Source organism: Crocodylus porosus, unplaced genomic scaffold (genome assembly GCF_001723895.1).
Source record: "Crocodylus porosus isolate Cpor-Errol unplaced genomic scaffold, CroPor_comp1, whole genome shotgun sequence".
NCBI classification, from domain to species: Eukaryota; Metazoa; Chordata; order Crocodylia; family Crocodylidae; genus Crocodylus; species Crocodylus porosus.
In genome coordinates this window covers 7,306,448-7,330,154 of record NW_017728915.1, presented here as the reverse complement: position 1 = coordinate 7,330,154, position 23,707 = coordinate 7,306,448, and the positions used below count along the sequence as shown (strand labels likewise).

The 23,707-nt window shown below is 43.7% G+C and overlaps 1 protein-coding gene across 2 annotated transcripts in view; it reads left to right on the top strand.

Moving 5' to 3' along the window:
* NUP93 (nucleoporin 93) overlaps positions 1-23,707 on the top strand; it is a 151,990-nt gene that overhangs the window by 103,897 nt on the left and 24,386 nt on the right. For both annotated transcript variants that reach the window (XM_019535628.1, XM_019535629.1), the window contains exons 5-10: positions 2,900-3,028; positions 11,815-11,889; positions 14,869-14,958; positions 17,961-18,100; positions 19,786-19,918; positions 21,849-22,006. In XM_019535628.1, coding sequence (XP_019391173.1) covers positions 2,900-3,028; positions 11,815-11,889; positions 14,869-14,958; positions 17,961-18,100; positions 19,786-19,918; positions 21,849-22,006 — 725 coding nt within the window. The remainder of the gene's footprint in view (positions 1-2,899; positions 3,029-11,814; positions 11,890-14,868; positions 14,959-17,960; positions 18,101-19,785; positions 19,919-21,848; positions 22,007-23,707) is intronic.

Below are 23,707 nucleotides of genomic sequence, written 5' to 3'. Positions count from 1 at the left end.
TCTGGGTCTGACCACAGAGCCAATTCCCCAGCCAGCAGATCATGGTGGACCTGAGGCCACAGTTGGCCAGTTTTCCCAAAAGGTGATCATGAGATACCAGATTGAAGGCTTTTTTAAAGTCGAGATATATGACATCAGTCTCTTCCCCCTTGTCCAGGTGATAGATCACCTGGTCGTAAAAGGAAATGAGATTGGTCAAGTATGACCTACCCGCAACAAACCCATGCTGGCTGTCCCTCAGGGTGTTGCCATTGGCCAGTCTCTTAAGAATGGCCTCCATGATGATTTTTTCTAAGAACTTGCCCAGGATAGTGGTCAGGCTGATGGGCCTGTAGTTTGCCAGATCCACTTTCCTCCCTTTCTTGAAGAAAGGCATCACGTTGGCCACCTTCCAATCTTTGGGCACTTCACCAGAGCTCCAGGAGCTCTCGAAGATCCGTGCCAGGAGCTGAGCTATGATGCTTGCCAGCTCTTGAGTACTTCGGGGTGTAAATTGTCAGGGTCGGCTGACTTGAAGGTGTCCAGATTCTCAAGCTGTTCCTTTACAAAGTCAGCATTGATGGAGGGCAAGGAACCAGCCTCACTTAGGTGTCCCTGTCCTATAATGGGCAGCGGTGTCCCATTGGACTTGTGAAAGACTGACGCAAATTACCCATGTAGCAAGTTTTTCCTGGGTGTCAGTTGTCAGTTCTCCCTTTCGGTTTTGCAGGGGTCCAGTGTTGCCCTTGCTTTTCCTCTGGCTCCCCACATATCTTGAAAAGGACTTTTTATTGTCCTTGATACTTGTGGCCAGAAAGAGTTCCGTGGCAGCCTTGGCTTTCCTGGTTCACTCCCTGCAGGGCTGGACCAGTGTAGTATATTTCTCCTTGGAGGTGGATCCCGTCCTCCGTCCTTTGTAGGTCTGTCTTTTTAGATGCAGGAGGACCACCAGTTCCCTGGAGAGCCAGGGGGGCTGCTGTGCTCTCTTGCTGCCTGGTCTCCAAGACAGAATAGCCTTAGCTTGTACATCTAGGATTGCTTCCTTGAGCAGCAGCCACTCTTCCTGGACTCCCCTCCCTTTGGGGTCATGGTCCCATAGAGCCTCACCGACAAGTCTCCTGAGCTTGTCAAAGTCAGCCCTTCTGAAGTCGAGGACCTCTGTACTGCTGACTGACTTGACAGCTTTTCAGCAGATGGTGAAGGTGATCAGCTCATGGTCGCTGTCACCCAGCTTCCCTTTGATCGTTAGGTCGCTGATTAGGTTGTCCCCGGTTGCTAGTACCAGGTCAAGTAGCGCTTTGCCTCTTGTTTCTTGTTGGCCTGTAGGCTTCTTGAGTCAGATAGAGCTCATCCACGCACATGATGAAGCTTTGTGACTGTTCAGATTTGGCTGAGTGCTCTTCCCACGAGATGTCCGGGTAGTTGAAATTCCCCATGACAACCATGGATTGGGAGCGTGCAGCTTCAGCCAGTTTCCTGGCGAACTTCTGGTCAATCTCTTGATTCTGGGAGGGAGGTTTGTAGTAGACTCCCACCATTGTATCTCCTGTGCCATGTTCCCCACAGATTTTAACCCAGAGGGTCTCTAGTTCTCCACCCTGGGTGCCAATGTCAGCTTGTAGGGATGCATAGTTCTTCCTGACATGCTTTTGTAGTATTTCCTAGCTGGCAAACAGGTGACCAAACTGGGCAACATTTTGTAATGAAGCATATCTTCAGACAGCTGATTTGAACACCGTCTCTTCACTCCCTGACTCCAAAAGGGAGTTAAATTAAATCTCAGTGTCTCCTTTTATAGCTGTCTGGCCCACCGTAGGGCAAGAGGTAGTGCTGATACCACTGACAGGAACAAAGGGTTTTAGAGAATTGGTCAGATTTGTATTCCTGTTTATGGCTCAGTCCTGAGTAAGATGGTTTAAGGTTTTCATATCATTCCTTCAGATGTCAGCATTAGTGGGAGCAAGATCCATCGTGCATGCCATGCTGTGCTGGGACTCCATCTCCTGTGAAGTTCAGGAGGTTGAACTAGACTTCAGTTTACACAGGAATTTCTTTATGCTGGCTCTTTGCTATCTTCCCTCTCTCTTGCCAGTTGTTTTATGAGCAGGAGAGCACTCTGGTTTCACTAGGAGAAAAAAACCATGAAGCAGAAGGATGTGATGTGGAAATGCTCTTTGGAGAATTGCTAGGCTTCAGCACATGGTCTCTCTCTGCTATGTGCAAACTCTTTGTGGAACCCTGCCTCTGGCTCTGAAGGATTCTTCAGTAGCTGGTTTCGTAGATGAGCAGATTCCTTGAGCGATGAAGCAAGTGTGCATTCTTGCATTGTCTGCTAATCCATTGGCCCTCAGAACCCAGAATCTACCCAAGGGGCATTCCTTTGTCAGGGAGCATGAAGCCAGACCCCAAACTATTACTCCAAATTGTTACTCTTTATCTTCCACTTAATTATGCAATCTAATAAAAAATGAAAAGCAAGTATATTTAAGATTGTAAGAATTATTTCTTGCAGGTTTGGATTTAGGAAAAGAAGTGCTCTTGTTATCGTACTTTGTGTATAAATGCCACATCATCAATATTTCTTCTCCAGGCTTTTTGGCAACTGAAGCTTCAATGACACCAACTGGTAGAAGATGGGAGTTAGAAGAAACTCCCTGTGATGTATCTACAAGTTATAAAATAAACTCCAGATCATTGTGTGCGGTATCAGCACTGTACAAGAATCTGAACAGGAGGTCCTTTTAAATGATTCACTGCCCCATGTTAGCTCTGAAGGACTCTCTTCAAGTTGCTTTATCTGGTTAATAAGTTTAGTAAAAGGTAGTCAGACTTTAAAATAAAACAAATAGCAGAAATAGTTATAGTTTCTGGTTGCAGTGTTTCTGTGCATTCCTTAGCTGTTCCTGTTGTCCACTGACAGACTTTTTCTATGGCTGAGGAATACCATCGAGAATCAATGCTGGTTGAATGGGAACAGGTGAAACAAAGGATTCTTCATACGCTGCTTGCTTCAGGAGAAGATGCTCTTGACTTTACCCAGGAAAATGAGGTATTTCCAAATCTTGTTGAACAATATCTATATATAGTGTACAGCTAATCCACAGAGGTTTCTGAAATTGGATCATTGCATATATATGATTGTATATGAAGAGGAAAGTTGCAGTGAGTTGGTTCAGGTTAATTCTGAAGTGACTAGAACTGGCAGATGGGTCTGGCTAACAAAACTTCAAGCCCTTGATGTATCCAACAGAGCATCTGTCACTTGAGAGCCAGTATATTGTTAGCCACAGTGACTCCTATCAGATCCATACATTCAAGGGATGGGGAAGTACATTGGGGTGAACTTTGCCTTCAGTTATACCCAGGCTTCCTTAGTGAACTTACTCTGCCTACTACTTAGACTTTAGTCATATCCTGCACCTTTCTGCTATCATCCTGAACCAGCCTAGACATATGGCATTCCTTCTGTCCACAGGGAGGAACACAGCTTACTTGTTTTACTTTGGCATTATGTGACTTGGAGAAACCAAATGATAAGTGTGGGAGTGTACTGGGAGGGTGGATCCAGCAAACTTTTCAGACTCAACTTCAAATAGCTTCTAATTAAAACGCTTCAACTAGCAAATAAACTGCTTGGGCTCCTCTTGAAGGTCTCACTTACTGCAGAGTGAAGTGTTTTAGGATTCTAAGCCCTAATATTAGTTTATTCAGGGTAAAGTAAATAAAATGTAACTAACAAGATACTTTTAGCAAAGCATAGTCTGCATGTTTTAAGATCCAGAAACATACTCACATGCAACTTTTTTTTTTTAGTGCCATTTTATTCCTCAAAAAAACCTCCCCAACCTCTCCATTTTAAACACAAAAACATAACTGCACTACTTTTGTTCTTGAAGTCAGAGCCAACATATATTCCTGAAATGTGCAATTACATCACAGCCAACCTACCACTGTTTTGTGCAAAGTTATTGTGTTGTTGAGCAGATAAAGTGGATTGTTGTACATTTAAAACCTAAAAACAGTCCCATTTTTTAGCCTTTCTTTTGTCCTTTTCTTTTGTGAAACTCCTGGTCATTGGAGCTATTTATGAAACTGTGAATATTTTTAATAGGCGTGTTAATGGGCTATGATCTGTATGGGGATTTGGAAATAATTAAAAGTTGTTAATGAAATGTCCCTTTCTGATTGCTATTCTCTTAAATATAGGTTAATCCCAGTTAGCACACTTCTTTTTATGGAAACTCTTGCTTTTCCCCCACCATCAGCCCTGCCAAGGTATTTTATCGGTGTCTTATTGTGATTTATCAGGCTGTCCAGCTTAGTTGTATTAGGAATGGTGAGTAATGCTGACTGAACTCATTTAAAACTAGGCAAGACCATTCCATTTCTTTCTTTGCGAAGAAAGTCTGAAGACTTGGCAGCTATTTTGATAGCTTCTAACAACTTAATTGTTTTGCTGTTCTTCGAAGCATCAGATGATGGGTGCTATAATCAGTAGCCTAATAATTAGTTCTAAAATGACAAATCCTGTGTTTTGATACCAAACTGAACTGTAACCCAGTCCAAGGGCACTTGAGACTGCAAACTAAAGGAAAATTTCTTTGCCAATAATAATTGTGATGAATGATTTTAAAGACTGAATGTGTGCTATCATTCTGTTATACTCTACTATTCCCCTTCAAAGCCCTTGTGGTATCAGTATGTCATTTCAAGAGCATTTAAAATCCTTGATATATTCCAGTCCAAGCCTCAAGAAGTCAAAGGTCTGAGAGATTTGAAGTGCATCTGCTGCTTTAAAAGCCTGTTATCTAACCTCCTCACAGCAGGTTGTTCTTCTAAAGCCTTGTTCCAGTCAAATAAGTTTTTTGTGTTTGTGTGACACAAACAGACATAGCCTGTAGAATATAGTAGAGGTTTAATTGATATCCTCTGGAGATGCAGAATCAGCTGAAAAGGCACAGATCCAAACACAGCAGGAGGCAGGCCTGCCAGCAGGCCAATTCTCAGGCTTTGGGCAAGCCAATCTGGGTAGACTGAAATACCAACACATTCATGGAAATAAGACCAATTAACAGGCAAAGCTTACAGTACAAAGAAGCCAGTACCAGGTTTGCTTCTAAGGGATTTTTTTTCCCTTTGCTCCACCAATAAAAAAGATGTTGCTTGGGAAAAAGAGGAAGGTGTGTGTTTTTTACTCACGCAAACTTGGCAGTGTGTTATAGGTTAACAAGCCAGTTCAGATTGGCTCTGAGTCTCCCTTTTTGCCCTTTCATTCTTGGCTGTGGCTTTTTTGCTTTATCCCTGATCTTCCCATCCTGGTGTAAAGCTTTGCTGTCAAGCAGCCCTCTCCTGCAGTAACAGAGGCATCATTGCTTCAAATTTTCCTTATGCCCTGACCCTCATGTCTTCGCATCTCCTAAATCCCTAGGACTTCCTGAAACTTCCAGCTCCCTCAGCACCAAAATGGGGGTATTTTGGTAGTGTTCCTCTAGCCTGATCTCCTGCACAGTATATGATGCATCTAGTGGCCAAGCCATTTGGAGTGTTGACAAAATGTCTGCCCAGAATTTTGCTTTGGTACCTGCATATGAGGGTGATGAATAATTCATCTTTATATGCATGTGGTTTGGTGTACAAGTGAAACTAAATGCTTGGCTGAGTACAAATGAAGGAGGATTCCTTTTGAAAAGCAGCACCATGAGGAGGCAAAAATAATTTTAAAAAAGGAAAGTGATGAGAGTATGTGTCTAATTGCAAACAAAGACTGCAGTACTGAAAAAAAAAATTGAGACAAATTAATGGCAGGAAGAAACAAATGTGATTCCTAAACTTAGAGCATACCATTTCAGTGATGGAAAACTACATAAACGTGTGTGTGTGTGTGTGTGTGTGTGTGTGCATTCATGGGTGCACAGTTCTCCAGTTCTTTACTCATCACTCATCCTTTCCTTGTTGCCCTCACTGCTCCTTTTTCTGCTTGAGGTGAAATAATGAGGTGCCTTACCTCTGCTAATCTTTCTAATTTCTTTTAAAGTCTCCACCACTTTAAATTTTCAGTCATTTCTGACTTCTTACATAGAAAACTTCTCTTCCCATTTTAACTGCATACGTATCTGTTTAAAAATTTGTTCTGGTGATAAAATAACTCTCACTATTTGTTTGATTTTTTTAATACTGGGTAGGAGTGGTAAATGCCTTCTCATGCTGTCTGGTTGATTTTAGTTCTTGGTTCTCTAAATATGGTTAAAAGCATCATTTCTAATTTCCAGTATAGAATGCTAGAATATGTTCCATCAAATTAACTAAACCATGAAGCCGTTCAATGGAACATTCTGACTGAAAAAGAATCCAAAAGCAGAGCTGGACCTTGACTCTAAAGTGACAAAAAACCTGTTCCTGAGGCTCTTCCAATAAGAAGTGGAAGTTTAGGGATGGAAAATGATAGGAAAACAATAATCTGGGGAACTCCTGGATTTCATTTCTATGCTTCTGAAAGACTGACACAAAGGGTGTTTTAAAGAATTATCTGTCATTCTTTACAGCTCTCATCTGTGGCATGTTGTTAATGAGACTGATTTTCAGGATTTGAAAGTCACCATAAAATTAGAACTGGAGGAAAATAGGCAAGTTTAAAAAATGATTTCCAGTATCAGTGTTTACTAATCTAAGATTAGCTAGTTTCAAATCTTAATCCATGCATCTTGGCCTATCAGTTGAGTAGTACTCTAAAATAGCATCCACATATATGTTCTGCATCACTGCAAAGCAGCAGCAGAAGAGAGGAATAAGGTTAATCCAAGACTTGATCTTTATGTTCCTGGCTTTCTGATTGAAAAGTGACATAGAGTCACAGCATACCCCTCTTTTAACTTGTATTAACAGATGAAACCTCATCAGTGAATAATGACAATGTCCGCAATTTAGCATTTCTTTAAATAGCACTGCAACTTATCTAGCGCAGCACAAGGAGAGGCTGCAAAGCACTATTTCTGCCATCATGTCCGTTTCCCAGGAAACCTGCTTTAACAGCTTCTTTGTTCTTTAGAACAAAGCACTTAGCATTTTTTAGGTGGGTTTAGAGGAATTTATGTCAGCTAATATGACACTGAAAGATGCATATAAACACTGTAAAATGTATGCCTCTATTAGAAATGAACATAAGTGGTTTTTAAAATGCCAGTTGAATAGTACAATTTTTAAAACAAGTATTTTTAGTTTAAGGAAATGGTCAGTCTGCCCAGGATCTAACTTCACGTGTCCTTTTAAATTGTAATAATTCAGTGGTAGTTTTTTTCAAGATCCTATGTCTTAGCATTCAGATAATTTTCTAGTGCATTGGTACTAAGAAATCAACATAAACCAGTCATCACTGTTGTTCTTGTGTGTAATAGATTGAAGCAGTGAATCAAATTCATGTTTTACACAACTGATTTCAGCCTAGAGTTGTGTAAAACATGAATTTGGATTACTGTTTGAAGTATTCTGTAGGTGTGTGCCATTTTAGACCACGACTGGAGATCATGTTCCAGAGGCAAGAGAATCTTGCAAAGACCTGTGCCAGCAACTCATCCTTCTCTAAGCAGGGAGGGTTCAGTTTAAATGTTTGCAATCACTGCAGAAATAGCAGTATATCACATGTGCAGTTGGTCTTTTCAGATGTGCATGTTCTAGGCCAGGGGTCAGCAACCCCAGGCACGCATGCCGAGCATGGCATGTGAGGCCATTTTACTTGGCATGCCATGGCCAGCCCAGGCTGCTCGCAGCAGGGCTTGCAACATCCCAGCTGCCTGCTTGGGGCAGCCCAGGCTCCCAGCTGGCAGCAGCTACCCAGAGCTGGGAGACTGAAAACAGCTGCGCTGTCCCGCTCTCTGCTCTGAGGTGTGTGCACAGTCGCTGCCAGCATGGAGCTGATTCCAGAGCTGTGGAGCCCGGTGCAGCTGTTTACAGCCTGCCCACTGCTTGCTGCAGCTGCCCAGAACCCAGTCTGGCTACAAACAGCTGTACTGAGCTCCAGAGCCCAGTCACCAACTCTGTGCCGGGTGTGGGGGAGAGACCAGGGTTGTGCTGTCTCAGGCCCCTTCCCCACTGCCCGTCCCAAGGTGTGCATGCACATGTTGGTACAGAGCTGATGCTGGGGCTGTGGAGCCCGGTGCAGCTGTTTGCAGTTTCCCGGCTCTGGGTAGCTGCTGCTAGCCGGAAGCCCGGGCTGCTCCCAGCAGGCAGCTGGGACTCTGCAAGCCCTGCTGGGAGCAGCCTGGACTCCAGCAGCTACCCAGAGCCAGGGTAGCTGCTGACAGCCACAGAACCCGGGCTGGGGGGTGGGGGGCAAGGGGCACAAGCAGGGCATCCTGCATGTACCCCCTGCTCTCACTGTATTTTTCTGGCATGCTGGTACCCCGGCACCTTCCAAGGTAGGCATTGTGGTGTTTTTCTGCACTGGCCAAAATCCGTTGCCTACCCCTGTTTTAGGCCTTAGCAGACTATAGCAGAGCCAAAAGCAGACATTTCACAGGAAGGTACAAGGAAGTTTTGTGTAATAATTGTAGAGTGTTCTGCTAACTGATGTCCAACACGGCTACAACCAACAACCCACCGGCTAACAGATAAAATGTATACCTTAGTGCTCTATGCCACTGAAATCAAAAGCAATCAGTCAATAAATATACCTGATTTCTAGGATAAACAAATTGGGAATTATGCCTCCAAAGGCTATACCAGTGGATATTGTTGTTAGCAACCCAGGGGGTGGAGAACGGAGATCAATATTTATCAGATACAAAGGAGAAGATTGGAAGGGATTTCTTTTTAAACCTTTAAGCATTTACTTAATATTACTTAAATTCTTGCAGCTATAAAACATTGGAGCATGATCTTAATACTGTGTCTTTAAGATCTATGATTTCTTGTGTGAAATGTTGCCTGGAAACAAATATAAAAAATAGAGTAACACAGTACAGTAGTATATAACAATGTACCATTTACTAGAAGAAATTATACAGTTAAGAAGAATTCTTTCACACACAGAAAAAATGAGTAGCTTTATTTAGTCTCAGATGTGGAAGAAGTTTTTGAGTGGAAGCTGCCTGTTGTATTGCAGCGCAGCTAAAGAATGTGGCAGAGTAGACGATGACAAAGCCCAACAAATTTCAGCATATCTGAACCATTAGCTTGACTACAGTAAACAAGAAGTGACAAAGAAATCACCTTGGCCCAGACTGGGTGCATCTATGTGTTCATTAATGCACTATAGTTACTGCACATTAAGTTTAGTACTTGGATAACCAAGTACTAAGTCAGTGCACAGTAACTTGCACTACTGCACTGTGCTGGCACAGAGTTTTAGTGATGCTTCCTGCACAGAAGCCTAATACTACTGCGCACTAGCATATTAACACAGTTTTTGCCTGGCTACTGAGTGCTATTAGGCTACTGCACAGTTAGCATTTTGTGTAGGCACACCCACTGTCTCAAAAACTAGGAATTTGTTTAAAAAGGCAGCCATTGTAAACTATATCCTTCCACTAATGAGCATAATATGTGATCAAGTGCAAGCTGGATGGCTGCTGATCATATTTATTTGGAAGACTTAAAATATTTGTTAAATTGTTGTGAGAAAATAAGATGCACGATGATTTTAATAAAGAGAAATAGATAATAGCTGGGTCAGTTTCCTGTAACCAGCTTCAATGTTAAAGAAGTTTGTTTTTAGAATTCTGGAACCATACATGCTCATTCTAAAAATGAGCCCCAACTTCTGATATAGAAGACAAGACGTTACTCAAGTTACATATTATAAATGAAGATGCAGTATGAATACTTGCTCGTAATGGGTTGCTGTCAAGAATTACCTGTCATTTATGATTTCTTCACCCATAAAACATGATAATACCTCATCTTTATCAGATTCATAAATTAGAAACATCCAATTTGGTGGTCATTTGAAAGTGCAGCATTGTTCCATATCATAGATTTAATTACTTCCACAATTTAATAAAGGAATAGAATTGCAGCATGGAGTGGTATGGCAAGCCATTTTTCTCACTGCTGCAGTAGGTTTCAAGTCTAGCAGGTGACTCCTCTCTGACTGGAAGGGTGGTTTATTCTCCAGGATCAGTCGCTCACTGGCTTTGTCCTGGTACAATTGCCAGGAGTGGTTTCCATGGATAACATGATATTCAAACAACTTTCAGATCTTTTTTTTTTTAGCACGTTTTAGTGGAGAAAAATAGAATCAGAAGGAATCTCTTTACTGGATCAGATTAATGGTCATTCAACTCCACTGTCCTCTCTGACACAGACTGATACAAAATACTCAAAAGGACAGTGTAAAAGATTTTAATAGGCAGTTTTTCAGTAGCCGTAAAATATTAATAAGTACGAAATGCCTTTCGGGAGGTTTCTTCCTAATTTCTAGTAGAGGTGCACTAATAAAGATTTTTTGGGCTGATACCAATGGCCAATACCGATCCAATTGGCAATATACAAGCCCAGCAACTTGGAGAGCAGTGTCTGGCTGGTAAGTCTGTGGGGGGAGGAAAAAGGAGGGAAGGGAAGGGGTGTGGTGCGGGGAGATTGAGGCCCCCATGTTGAGGAAGGGAGTGGGGCTGGTGCAGGCGCAGCCCAGCTGGGCAGGGTGGGGCCTGGGATGGAACCGCGAGCGGCTCATCTGGGGGGCGTGGGAAGGGAGGCTGGATCCCATCTCTGTACACCTCCAAGGTAGACATAGGGGGCATGTTCATTCCGGATCTGTGCACGGGGCAAGGGTGGGCTGCCGCTGCAGGCTGGGGCCAGGGGTGGTGCCAGGCTCTTCCTGGTGAGGGGTTGGGCCGACACTGCTCTTGGGACAGGTGGTGTTGGCACTGGGAGGGGGAGTTCGGTGTGGGGTGCTACAGCAAATTCTGAGGTGGCTGCAGCCCACCCCATAGCCCTGCCTCCCAGTGCTGCTGCCGCCCACCCTAAGTGTAGCCCTGGTCCAACCCCCTGCTGGGAAGAGCCCAATGCTGCCCCCAGCCCACAGTGGCAGCCTGCCCTTGCCCCGAGCACAGATCCAGAGGGCACACGCCCCCCCCCCCATGTCTCCTCTGGGGGTGAGCGCAGTGGTGGGAGCTGCCTCACTTTACTATGCACCCCAGGCAAGCTGCAGCTCCATCCCATGCTTGCCCTGCCCCCCGATGTACAGCACCTTCCCCTGTCCCAGCCCCACTCTCTCCCTCACCATGAGGCCTCAATCTGCTGCCGCCGCCCCCCCCGGGTTCCCTGGCCCCAACAGATTTACTAGCTGGACGCTGCTCTCCAAGCTTCTGGGCTGCACTCCTTCCCATTGGCATGTTGCAACTGCACACATACATGCAGCATTTATCAGTGACATCAGCCAAAAAAAGCCTATTGCCAGTGTCAATTTTTCTTTTATTGGTGCCGATATGACATGGACTGATGTGTCAGTGCACCTTTAATTTCTAAAGGGGTGATAGTTGGGGCAGGAGGGTTTCTGTCCATTTAGAAGCTGGTATTGTAATTTGGAGATTTCAAGCTATAGATTTGAAACCTTAAAGTATTGCAGTGAACGTTGGTGTGTGTTTTCTGTACTGTGAAAAATTCAGGAAGCTCTTGCTAAGCTTTCTGTGTTGAGTGTTTTTGACTTCCAGGAATTTTGCTTTCCTGTGTTGTAAATAGACATAAGACAGCAGCAAAGGTGTTGTTTTCATGCACTGTATTATACTGGTTTTATACATTGAGTATAGAGTGTCACAGATGGCCCAGGCTGACAATACATGCTAACGAACTGTGATGGATTTAAACAGGTTTCTTAATCACTGCTGTTTTCTTGTTAAACAGCCCAGTTACATCAGTGAATTGGGTCCTCCTGGTCGCAGCTCTTTGGACAATGTGGAGATGGCATATGCCCGACAAGTGAGTATGGTAGAAAGAAATGAAAAAGCCTTGATCATAAATGATATTTCCTATATGAAATAGACATGGAAAAAACCTTGGAAAATCCCTTAAGTGAAAGAAAAGGAAGTGCATCAGGTTATGTATGAAATTACTTGACTGGGGCTGAAAATACAGCTGGAAGAAGAAAATTAGCTTGGTTCTTCCTTTCCAGAACTATATTTGCCTGTCTACCACAGAATTTGCAGCTAAGGCAAATAATAAATACTGTGCATAATTATAGAAATCAACCATGATTATATAGCAAACTAAAATTCTTTTGTCCTTTTTTATGTAAAACTTCATACTCATGGTACAATGTAGAAGTATTCAAGACTCTCACGTTTGATAGCTAAAAGAATTGAAAAGCACCTTTTCCTGATACGCAGTGGTAGGGAAAAAATATACTCAAATATTAATCCTGGTATTTGTCAAACTATATTCAGTTTTAACTGAGTCACCACAGATAAATTCAGTTGATGCTTTGTGGTTCATTTGTCAGGTGGCATTAGAATTGATCTGAAAATTGTCAGAGGAAAATATTATATCTTTAACCAATGTGTTCTTTTTTTTTTAATTATTCAGGGACTAAGGTTCTGATTGCTAGAAAAGTTGACAGCGCAGTAAAAGATAGAGCTTGATTTCCCTCCTCCCCTCACATGCCCAAATTGTGTATCTGAAACTGTGTGTGCAATTCCTTACCTTATTTGTGCACAGTCACCAAGACTGCATGCATGGGTCAGGCATTTGCATACCCAGGAAGTGAGTTATACATCTGCTTTACCATTTTTTTAAGAGTTGGCAATTGTATATGGAAATTGTTATGTGTCAGTACACGCAGTTTTCTAATGTTGATCCTGAAACACCTGTATTCGTTTAATCACCATTTATATTGTTGTGAATATTAGGACTCAACTAACTTACTATCTGCAGTGTTGACTAACGTTCACTGTTACAGTGTGGTTAAAACATGTTTTTAGATTCCAAGGTGATCATTCCCCTTTTTTTTCCTTGGGTTAGAGAATGCCTTTGCTCTAATAGTCTATAAATATAAGAGTAAGGTTAATTCAGTAGACCGAGATTTATAGATCCCCCTAGTGGAAAACCAAGGTTCTTGATTTCAAAGGTACTTTGAAGAAAAGGAGATTAAGGGGGTGGGGGAGTGTGGGGAAGAATTGGGGTGCAGAATAGCAGATTTCAAATTGTGTGAAAGGCTGCCATAAAGAAGATGGAGAACAACTGTTCTCTCCTGCCACAGAGGGCAGGACATGAAGTGATAGGTTTAGATTAAATCCCGTCTAACTTACTGTAAGAACTATAAGACAGTGGGAAAGAGCTGTGTGTGAAAATTATGGAATTTCTTTCACTGAAGGTTTTTTGAGAAGAGGCTGGGTGAGCACCTGCCTGGGCTGGCTAGTGCATCTGTGCAGCGAGTTGGATTAGACCAGTGGTGCTTGAGCTTTTACAGTAGCAGGCTGAGGGTAACTGGGCTACATTATGGGCCACTGTTCCCTTCTGGTTTACCTCTGGTGAACAGTGCCTGATGTAGAAGGGAGGTGAGGGAGAGAGCTTACCTCCGATATGTAGTTCCTGCTTGTGGAGTGTTGGGGAGAGTGAGCAGTGCCTGCCATAGGGGATGGGAGGAAAGGGAGTGGGAATGAGGAGGGAAGGCTACAGAGGGGATCACTGGCATGGTGCAGGACAGGGAAGGGGATGCAGTGGGCCTAACGGCTTGCTTTTGACATCTCTCTGTCCTCCCTCCCCTTCCCCCCCGCATACCGTGGTTACTTTAGGGGCCAGGTCTGGCTTGCTGTTTGGTGTTTAAACAGTGCTGAAGTAAACAGTCCTTGAGGTCTATTCCAGCACTATGATTTGAAGCATCTGCTGGTACTGTGGATTTCAGCAGCAGAGTAGGGTGCTTATTATGACTGAAAATCAGATGCTTGATGCACATACTGTTTCGGTATGATGTCCTTAGCGGTGAAGATCATTTTAATACATGGTAAGGCTTGATCCAGTATGTGAAGAACTGTTATCATGGAACTATGATGCAGTCGATTTAACTGACTCTGATACTGGAATCAAGTCAGGAAGCCAAGCCTAGTAATGTAGTAAGGTATAGTGAGCTGAGTGAGTCCCTTGCTTCTGTGCTAGGAAAACTGAGGAAGCAGTATATCCAGTCCTGGAGTGGGGGGGGGGGGTCCTTATCCCACTCCAGCATTGTCTTTCAGGCAGATGAAATGAAGGTTTTCAGAAGGAGCTGTGATCAGCCTCTTTCTGCTGGAAGGTCTTTAGATTGAGAATGAAGTAGAAAGTAGCAAAGTCAACATAGCTAAAATGAAACCATCATTTTTAAAAAATGGGTGGCTAAGGCTTCTGAATCCTTATCAAACGCTAAAATAAGTGACTGAAGTCAATGGGGAAAAAGCTAAAAATTGCTGTGCCTCAAGGATTTAAGAGATACAGGTTTCTGCTATGTGTTTTTTCTCTTTCCTGTGTTTTAAAAACACTGTTGCAGCTAAGTTACTAATTTTATGGCTTGCAAAATTCTGTTTCTTCCTCTTCAACAGGAGCCACGATGTGCAGTATAGTGAAATGTCACTGCTGTCTGATAGTCATGTATCTGCAAGCACTTTTTCCTCTTATAGTTAGTTGCAATTAGTCTGACATGGCAACCAGCACAATGCTCCACCATGCAGAACACCTGAATGATTGTATTGTTGTTGTCCTTCAGGGAGGCCTGAGGCCTTGGAGTACTGTGGAGGTGCACTTCATATTGCTGTCCACCACCCTCTGGTTTCCACACTGGAAGGAGCTAATGTGGCAGAGAAACTGGCTGAAGGCCCTGAAGGCCATCCGTTCATGAAGCCTATTTCAGATTCTGCTGCCGCAGCGGGGAAAAGTGGGTCGGGGAGGTGACCATATGTATGTTAATCTTGCTTATTTTTTGATGTGTTTCAGATTTATATTTATAATGAGAAGATAGTGAATGGACATCTGCAGCCTAACCTGGTAGACCTTTGTGCTGCTGTTGCAGAATTGGATGATAAGGTACTTCCAATAAGTTAACATAAGGAGATGTACTTAATCTGTTTTCAGCTGTGATTAGCAGCCTGCTGACATTGGTGAAAAAGTACTGATATCACAGAAAAGTTGCCTGGCTTTACAGAAAATACAAAGCCAAGAACAGAGTCTTCCTCATAGTTTCATAGTTAGTTTCATAGTTAGTAGGGAAGGGACCTGAGCAGGTCATCAAGTCCGACCCCCTGGTATGGCAGGAAAGAGTACTGGGGACAAATGACCCTAGCAAGGTGTTTGTCTAGCCTTGTCTTGAAGACCCCCAGGGTAGAAGCCAGCACCACTTTGCTTGGAAGTTGGTTCCAGATCCTAGCTGCCCTGACAGCGAGGTAGCACGTCCTGATGTCTAATCTGAATTTACCCTCTGCCAGCTTGTCACCATTATTTCTAGTCACTCCTGGTAGTGCTTGGGGGAACAGGGACTCCCCCAGTGCCTGCTGGTCCCCTCTGACTAGTTTGTAGCATGCCACTAGATTCCCCCTCAGTCTTCTCTTCTGGAGGCTGAACAGGTTCAGGTCCCGTAGCCTGTCCTTGTAGGGTCTGCCCTGCTGCCCCGTGGCCCTCCTCTGGACCCTCTCCATGTTGTCCATATCCTTCTTGAAGTGTGGCGCCCAGAACTGGACGCAGTACTCCAGCTGCAGCCTGACCAGTGCCGCATAGAGGGGGAGTATCACCTTCTTGGACCTCCTTGAGATGTATCTGTGGATGCATGACAAGGTGCGGTTGGCCTTCCAGACTGCATCCCCAAACTGCCTGCTCATATTCATCTTGGCATCAATGATGACTCCAAGATCCTTTTCTGCCTCTGCACTGACAAGAAGGGAGTTCCCCAACCTGTAGGTATGGTGCTGGTTCTTCCTCCCCAGGTGCATCACCTTGCACTCGTTGATGTTGAATCCCATCCTATTCTCATCCACCCACCCCTGTAACCTGTCTAGGTCCGATTGTAGCCTATTCCTCCCTTCTAATGTGCCCACATCCCCCCACATCTTTATGTGTTATCAGCAAATTTGAACAGGGTGCTTTTTACCCCCTCGTCCAAGTCACTGGTGAAAATGTTGAACAGTGCAGGCCCAAGGACCGAGCCCTGGGGGACCCCACTGCCCACAACCTTCCAGGTTGAAAATGACCCATCCACCACCACTCTCTGGGTGCAGATCTCCAGCCAGTTGGCAACCCATCTGACTGTGTAGGTGTCAACACCAGAGTCCCCCAGTTTCTTAATGAGAATGGGGTGAAAGACAGTGTCAAAGGCCTTCCGAAAGTCCAGAAAGACTATGTCCACTGCTACCCCTGCATCTAAGGATTTGGTGACCTCGTCATAGAAGGCCACCAGGTTGGTCTGACAGGACCTGCCTCTAATGAACCCATGTTGGTTGCCCCTAAGCATAACCTCCCCTGCTGGCCCCTTGTGGACATGTGCCAGAATAATTCAAAAAGCTTGCCCAGGATCGAGGTAAGACTAACTGGCCTATAGTTCCCCCGGTCTTCCTTTCTCCCTCTTTTGAAGATGGGAACCACATTGACTCTCTTCCAGTCCTCTGGCACCACACCAGAGTACCACAAGTGCTTGTAAAGCAGTGCCAGGGGTCCCACAATGACCTCAGCTAATTCCCTCATCACTCTGGGGTGGAGATCATCCGGATCAGCTGATTTAAATACATCCAGTCCCTCCAGAAGTTCCCTGACTAGATCTTCCCTGACTCTTGGCCTAGGGGGGTCCTTCCCTGGGGCCTGAGGGGGGTCCAGTGGGGGGGCTGATCTGGTCCCTGCTCAGGAAAATGGAGGCAAAGAAGTCCTCAGTGCAGCAGAACCTACTTGTGACCCTAAAGCAGTGAAAATCTATTTACGCTGAGCATAAAAGGGTCTTGTTGTTGCAGACTACAATTCCTTATACAATGACAGAGATCCTTAGAAAAAGTTGTCACTTTTAGTGGGTTCTCTGGTGTCCTGCTTTAAAACTATTACCCTAGGATAATCATATCCAACATATTTTATGAACATTGCCAAAGGATTCATAGGTGGGAGGACATTCAGCTTTGGACCATGGCCAATTTAAATTAGTCCCTGATGATAATTGTGGTGTCCATGTTTTAAGTTCAGGCACCAATCAAATAACAGAATGGTGGATTTAATCTTGCATTAAACCTACTTTTCCCTTCATTTGTTGGATTCCTACTATAGCAGAATCACTGAAATATGTTGTACTGTAAAAATTAACTCCTTAAGTTGTTCTACATTGTGCCCTTTTGCAAAAGATCTCTTTACCTTCATACTGATTTATGGCAATCTCTGAAGTTGCTATTGGCACAGAACATCTCCACTGAATTTGCTCTGCTTTTTCTTCTATGATATTTTTTCAATTATAACAACAACTTAAGATTTCCATAAGCATCCAAGGACATATTATTCCAGGCATCCCCAAACAAAGCTAGACATGTTGCTTGATCCAAAGATTTGTTCACTGTGTAATTTAATTTTTCTGATAAATTACTGAATAGATTAGCCAACCTTATAGTCTACCTTTACCATGCTAGAGCTTTATTTACTAATCAGTTTATTTTCATGTATGTTGTCATTTTAAAAAACCCCCAAAGAAACAACCAGTTTGTGAGAAATATTAGGAGCTGTTTATGAGCACTGAATGTCCAGCCAGTTCTCTGAAACCACCAGTTTGGTTCTAACTGTTTGGTTCTGACTAACTGTTGACTCAGGCAAAATTTTTGCAGTCAAATTTGTTTTAAAGGAATTCAGAGAAGCTTATGGAGACATCATTAGCATTAGGCTAATAATGATTTTCCCTGTGGACTCATTCTGTCAAACAGAAAGTTTACCCTGATGCTTGCTTCTACCACCTTCATCTAAGTTTTGACTGACTGGAATTTATCCTTTGTTATGTTAAAAAAAAAAAATCACATAGATCAAACTAGTTCAATCCATAGTAACAATTGTTGCTTGGAATGCTTTATTTGTAGAATATCTCTGAGATGTGGGGCATGGTTAAACAAATGACAGATGTTTCGCTGATTCCCGCAAGTGATGCATTAAAAGTACGGACCAGCATGGAGGTGCGGATGGAGTTTGTAAAACAAGCTCTGCGATATCTAGAGCAAAGGTAAGGTAAATGTTATGTAGCAATCCATCCTTTTGAGTTCCCAAAGAATTACATTCAGCAATTTTCCTGCACTAGGGCTACTCAAAACATCATACCTTGAATAAGGTATATTGCACATATAGAACAGTTACAGCAACAAATAAGTGGCTGCAAAGTTTGGCTCAAAGCAGAATCTTGCTGATTTGCGCTGGGATCTGTTCATTGCATATGTGGCCACAGACCTGAATACGAGACTGATTCTTTCGAGCAGCTGGCATTATGAGACTACAGGACAGATTATAATAGAAGGAAGGTGATAGGTTCAGTAGTTCTGCATAGGTATTTGCAGATGTTGATCTGCTTTTGAGCACTACAGGTATTGGTATGTGCCAAAATGACATGCTAGGATGAAATGTTTTTTCTTTCAACCATAGCCTTCTTTTGGTCACTAACAGTTGGTTGCCACGCCTCATCAATACTCTCTCTCATTATCACTCATGGGCTCAGTGGCAGCATGCCCATCTATTTCCAGATGAATTGATGCATCAGAAGAATCCTCTGCTCCCAATTCATTAGCAGCAGCAATACCCAACAGGCCAGTTAGGCTCTTAACCCAATTTGCCAAGTATCCAATTTGCTAAATTATCTCAGTCACATTAACTACAAGTGGAAATTAGGCATGCAGTTACATACATATTATTTTCCCCCTTCCACCGGTTTTGAAATTGGGCCCTTCAGGCTTACTATTTTTAAAGCCCAAGTGACGTGCTTTGCAGCATTCATTTTTATTTGCCATCAATCGGCCAATTGGTAAAATGAGATTGAACTTCACTTGCTGTGATTTTCAACCCTCACCGTTGCTACAGTGAACCTTCCATAAATTTAAGGCATTCACAGCTGGTCTTGTGTCAGGTCATTTACAGCAGACATCTGTGATCTTGAGCCCTGAGGAACATGCTTAACTCAACCATAACTCTAGAGTTAGTATCAGGTGACATTATGATACTTTTACTTTCTTCAGTTTACCATAGCTTTTCATGTGTGCCTTTATCTGGAAGATTTGTCTTTTAGGCTGGTGTTCTGTAGTTTGCATCCTGTGGAGGAGGAAGTGTTTGTATCTCACTGGTATCTCACTGGTCTCTTGTCACCTGATGGGGAAAAAAAGGAGCTCATTGAAGCTGTCCCAGCTACATGTATAATGGTGCTACAGTTTACTAACTCAGGGTATTCCTCCTTATTCCCTGTAGGTCCAGTATATGGAGAGGTTTTATTGGCTTGCCTCAGTTAATTACTTTCTTTGCTGTTTTTAATGTTCCCAAATCTGTCATGGCTTTTTTGTAAAGACTTTGTGTCTGGATTTTCTTCCCATTATGATTTTCTTCCAATATTTTTACATTTATCTGTCCAAGGGCTATTGCATGAATGGAGGAAAGTGGGCCTGTGGTATTCTCAGTGTTCTTTTGTGTCAGTAGTTAGGTGAGAGCTGAACTGTAGTGCATTGTAAAAATCAAAGTTTACAATTTTGCATCTAATTTCCACATACAAATATCTGTGTGAAGGAATGTAATTATACATGATGTTGCCACCAAAATGGTGTTCAAACATTGCAGTCGTGCACTCAGAGGTAGATGTTTCAGTTGAACTGGAAAAGATAATGGGCTTCTTGTACCGGGAGTGTTTTACTTTACTGAAACGGTTTCTTACAGTTACATGAATTACACGTTGGTGACGGTCTTTGGAAACTTACACCAGGCTCAGTTGGGTGGAATACCTGGGACCTACCAACTAGTCCGCAGTTTCCTTAACATCAAACTCCCAGCACCTGTCCCTGGACTTCAGGTACCTTCAGTAATACAGCTCAAATACCGTTGCAATCCTATTCACAGTAATGCAGCCCTGAGGGTGTCATATAATTTTGAATGCATTGGATAAGGTTGCCTGTCTTTTTCTCCTGAATTATTTACAGATAAAATAATGAGAAAAAATAGAAACTCCTTAACTTGCTTTGGCAACAGTTACAAAAGTGTGGTCAAGGCTTGTACCTGAGCCCTTATAATTACAACATATTAGGATTCTTTGTGAAGGGGAACTAACAAGCATTAAAATAGATGAGGATAAGAAATATTAGATATGCACAGATTTAACGAGTTAAATTTAAAAAACAATTAAGCAGTTTTCTTTTGTACTGCTGCAGCCATATAGTTACGTGGCAGCCATATAGATATGTAGGTACAGTTGATGTATAGATGTCTAGGTCCTGAACTTTGAAGCACAAGCAAAAACCAATTATTTAGAAATCTCAACAAAATCAAATTCATGAACCTGTAACAGTGGGTGAAAAAAATTGTGCCAGCAACTAAATTGTGCCTGTATATTTGAAAGTATTAATGGGGAAGTTGGTTTGAGACACTGTCCAAAATCAAATGGAGTATTTTAAAGATATATGAAATAGAAACCTGAACAGTTCAAATTCAGCTCAATCATTGCTTACCCAGTGAGACCCACATTTAGTATGGGTATTTTTCTCTATCAGTAACAGTATCACTAATATTTTATAGTGTTATATCCAAAGCCCACTGAAATTGAACATAAAGGCTTGCATTGGTGCTAGAGAATAATATCAGGCTTTCCATTTAACTGACATTTGGTTTATTGCAGGTGAAAACCTTCTGAGCTCATCTCTTAAATAAAACCTTAATAAGTGACAGTAATTGGAAAGGGTGCTTTTTTTAACAGAATTATTTTCTATTGAAGTAATAGTCCTAACTGAACCCTTTTTTATGCTCGTGTCTTCAATATGTTAAAGCTTTTTAACTAGTTGATGTTGGAGTTTGTTTTAGGGTTTTCATTTGGTGTCTTTCTGTGGTTTGGCATAACCTTTCCCCAGACTTTTCCACTCCCAAGGGAGAAGAATGAATCTCAGCAATTGAAGTAAGCTGGTAGAAAGAGAAATTGTAGCTAGTGGGTAATTAATCATCTTCCCAGAAGCTCACACAGGGAATCACAATGGCAACCAGCAGCATGAAATCCTAGATTGGTAAATGATTGAGGAAGAAGCTTAGCATACCATGTGCTGTAGTAAATACAAATTTATTATGTGCATCACCAAAACCCATCAGAACTTTTATGTCTATTGTTCCTTTCAACAATTTGGAATCAGAGGAGCAGAGTGAGGAGTACTTCTGTACAAAGGTAGTAAAAACAATTCAGTGGAGTGTTTTGATCTGCTCTTATGTATTTACTGACATGGCACTACACCAGAAGCCTTCTCCTGCCCATTCTAAAGTAGATGAGGTAATACATAAAAAGCAAAAAGAGTTGATCAGAATCTGGAACACTCATCAACCCCAAGAAAATAAGCATACATCCAGTGGCTCTTACAAATCTCACCCCTGTTCTCTGCCCCATTAATTACTTCTGCTACCTTGATTTGCTAGAACTGGAAGGCATAAAAAGTCATTTTTCTCACAGCCCTTTGTCAATGCAAATAGGAGAATGACAACAGCTGACTGCCTACTTACTCTCTTGTGCTCTTACTGTTGCGACTGAGTAAAGGTTGCTTCTTATGCAAGTGGGTATTGACAGGCACAGCTTCCTTGAAATGTTGAGTGGGCTGGAATCCAGGCTGTTATTACACAAATAGGATTCTCATGGAAGTGGGGAGTTGGGTATAAAAGCAAACTTTGGGATGTTGCCAGAAGAAAATGAAGTAGGTTGGCGTGCCCAAAAAGAAAACAGAGTATCACAAGAGCTGTTTTTCTGTTCTCAGGATGGGGAAGTGGAAGGCCATCCCGTCTGGGCATTGATTTATTATTGCATACGCTGTGGAGATCTCCTTGCAGCTCTGCATGTGGTGAATCGGGCACAGCACCAGCTGGGAGAGTTTAAAACCTGGTTCCAGGAGTATATGCTCAGTAAAGATAAAAGGTATGGTAGACTAGGAAGGGGCTTCTGTGGTGAAAATTCTTTCAGAGAATGGGGAATCCTTTGAGCAGGAAAATGAAATGCTGTTGTATCCTTACCAGAGATCTGGGTTTTCTGTTCCCCAAGGAAAAACAGAGAAAAATGCAGATTTCCCCCTTTACCCAAGGAAAACATGGATTTTTGATTTTAACAGAGAAACTGCAGATTTTACACATTTGCAAAGAGTTCTCTGTAGGCTGGTGGAGTTCCAGCCAGCAAGGAGCTGTGGGGGGGGAGCAGGAGGAGGGCGGTCAGGCAGGGGGCACCATGTGCATGTGCATGTGCTCTCGCAGGTAAGTCAGGGGGAGTTGGGGGGAATGAGGTCCCCATAAGGAGGGATGGAGGGAGTTAGACAGAGCTGCTGCCCAGCTGGGGGGTGCTTGGGGCACAGTTGCAGGGCTCCAATGGGGAGGTGGATGGGGCTGCAGGGGGCTTGTCTGGGGGATAGGGGGTGGGGCCAGCTCCCCACCACTGTGCACACTCCAGGGGGCCAGTGGGAGCCCATACCTCCCAGATCTGTGTGCTGGGAGGGCTTTGGGCTCAGGCTCCCTGCCCTGCTGCCCTCCCTGGGACCTCTGCAGCCCAGTGGGTGCATGCGGGAAAGCTTCTGGCTGCTGCAAACTCCGTGCTGCCCTGGCGTGCAGCCAGAGAATACTGCTACACAGGCAAGGAATGCCTCGCCAAGGCAGCTGCGGAGCTTGCAGCTGCAAGAAGCATTTATTTATTTATTTATTTTAGCAAATTTTTAATATTACAAGCCAAATCAATTCCAAATCTGTGAATCATTCAAGAGCTGTATATGGCCTCTACTACTGGCAGACATACACCACCCCCACTTGGAAATTCAGATGTTTCCAAATCATTTGGCGGGCATCTTACATGCAGACTCAAGCCCAGAGGCTTGGGGTTCAGATGTCCCTGCATTTTGCTTGCCCTCAGCCATATTGCCGCAGAAGCAAGGTAGGAAAGACTCCTTCCTAGCTTGTAGCAGCAAGAAGCTTCCCCTCACGGCCCCATTCTGCCCTGTAGTGCTGGGTCGCACCTGTTGGGTTGCAGAGACCTTGGGGGAGGGCAGTAAGGTGAGGAGCCGGAGCCTATGGTAGGCAGCCTGAGCCCTCAGCAGGCAACCCGCACCCATCCTGCACACACATCTGGGGGGCATGGGTCCCCCCTGCCCCTCCAGGAGTGTATGCAGTAGCAAGGAGTTGGCCCCAACCTGAGCCTGCAGCAGACAGGCAGCAGGGATGGGGAGCCAGATTCCATTCCGCTGCAGCAGCCGCTACCTCCTGTGGGCAGCAGCTGGGGCTTGGGTCCTTCTGTGGGGCGGCAGGGGGCTGTGGACCCGGGTCCCTGGCCCCATAGCCCTGGTAGCTGGGAGCTGCCTCCAGCAGGGCTGGGGGCGGGCAAGGGTCTATGGGTGGGGAGTGAGGGGCATCTGCAGGACCAGTGGGGATGTGGGAGGAATGAGGGGCACCCATGAGTCTGGGGTGCTGTGGGTAAGAAGTGAGGAGCACCAGCAGGGCTGGGGGGCTATGGCTTGGGAGTGGGGCTTGGACCTATGTTCTGTGAGCTAAGGGGGCAGGGGGAGCTCTGATTTTCTGTGATTAAAAAACCCAGAAGTCAAATACCAAATTTTATAGGTATTTAGAATTTATTTTATTATAG